Source organism: Ursus maritimus, unplaced genomic scaffold, assembly GCF_017311325.1.
Source record: "Ursus maritimus isolate PB19 unplaced genomic scaffold, ASM1731132v1 scaffold_16, whole genome shotgun sequence".
NCBI classification, from domain to species: Eukaryota; Metazoa; Chordata; class Mammalia; order Carnivora; family Ursidae; genus Ursus; species Ursus maritimus.
Window position 1 is genome coordinate 1,337,144 of NW_024424008.1, and position 1,497 is coordinate 1,338,640.

The 1,497-nt window shown below is 45.2% G+C and overlaps 1 protein-coding gene across 1 annotated transcript; it reads right to left on the bottom strand.

The window, feature by feature from the left end:
- Positions 1-285: 285 nt before the first annotated feature.
- Positions 286-1,230, bottom strand: LOC103680059 (olfactory receptor 51I2-like). The gene has a single exon (XM_008709597.2). It carries the CDS (start codon positions 1,228-1,230, stop codon positions 286-288), a length of 945 nt encoding a protein of 314 aa, XP_008707819.2.
- Between the last annotated feature and the right edge of the window lie 267 nt (positions 1,231-1,497).

Genomic DNA, 1,497 nt, shown 5'->3' on the forward strand with positions numbered 1-1,497 from the left:
CACGCTGAAATGAGGGACATGTTATGACGATGGATATTTTTGGATTAAAAAAAGGGAAACTGAGCACATTTTGTTTTGTTTTCTTTGTTTTTGCTAAATTATAACCCAGTTTACCTTGGCAAAACCTGTTCATTTGGGTCATAGCTATTGTTAGGCAGAAATCCTAATATCGGTCAGTGACTAAAGAGAAATTTAAAAAGCTTTGTCAAAGCAGTTTTTAAAAACTCAAGTTTGTGGACTAACAATAAATATCCTCTGAATCTTGGAATTTAACGTGTCTCCTGCTTAAAACTTTGTCCCCAGTAGGATTTTGCAAAACCTCTGACGAATCTCTTTGGTTTTGATGGAAAAGATGACCGGGTTGAGCATAGGAGGCACAAAGAGATAGATAAGGGACATGAGTGTGTGCACGTACTGTGGGGCATGCCTCCCATAGCGAGCAGCCATGGACACGCCAACCATGGGCACATAGAACATGAGCACAGCACACATGTGTGACACACACGTATTGAGTGTCTTAAGTCTTTCCTCCCGGGATGCAATGGCAAGTACAGAGCGCAGTATGAGGACATAGGAGAGGAGAATGAGTGCAGAATCCAGACCAAAGTTAGAGATGACAATGAATTGACCAAAAATATTATTGATGGTGATGTCACCACAGGGCAAGCGGATCAGATCTGGATGCAAGCAGTAAGCATGGGAGAGTACATTGGCCTTGCAGAAGGGCAACCTCTTCAGAAGGAAAGGCAGTGGGAAAACCATACAGAAACTGCGGATGATAACAGCCATGCCCATGTGCACCACTCGGGCGTCAGTGAGCACGGTGGCATAGCGCAATGGGTTACAGATGGCCACGTAGCGGTCAAAGCTCATAACGAGCAGAATTCCAGACTCCGTGAAGGAGAAGAGGTGGATAAAGAACATTTGAGCCATGCAAGAATCAAAGCTGATCTTTCTTAAGTGGAAGCAAAATGTGGCCAACACCGTGGGCAGTGTAGAAAAGGACACACCTAGGTCATTAACTGATAGCAGAGACAGGAAGTAGTACATGGGCTGATGCAAGCTCTGTACCTCCTTGATAATGAAAAGGATAAGGGCATTGCCCACAATGGAGACAATGTAGAGGACACCAAGGAGCAGAAACATCCAGTGTTGGGAGGTCTCCAGCCCTGGGAGCCCTGTCAGGGTGAAGGGAGGCAACTCTGAGCTGTTGTGGGGCTGACCTCCCATGGTGGCACGGCTGCTTAATTCTAGGACCATTAGCCTGTAAGGGAGACAAACAGAGTTTAACTCAAGGCCTAGCCCTAATACTTTGGGACTTTCATGTATCATCCAACCCCTTCCCTTTATAGCGTTAATCAATCTTGCTCACCGAATCATTCATCCTTGTCTCTCATTGTCACCTAGATCTCTGGACTTGTCTGAGTTTTCTCAGTTTACCAGCTGGCTAAATAGGTCACATTGCCTTCCTTTATACCTGTGTCTATTGCTACAATG

What these genes read in the sequence shown, in the direction of transcription:
- LOC103680059 (XM_008709597.2), bottom strand. Translation starts at nt 1,230, where the DNA reads ATGGGAGGTCAGCCCCACAACAGCTCAGAGTTGCCTCCCTTCACCCTG.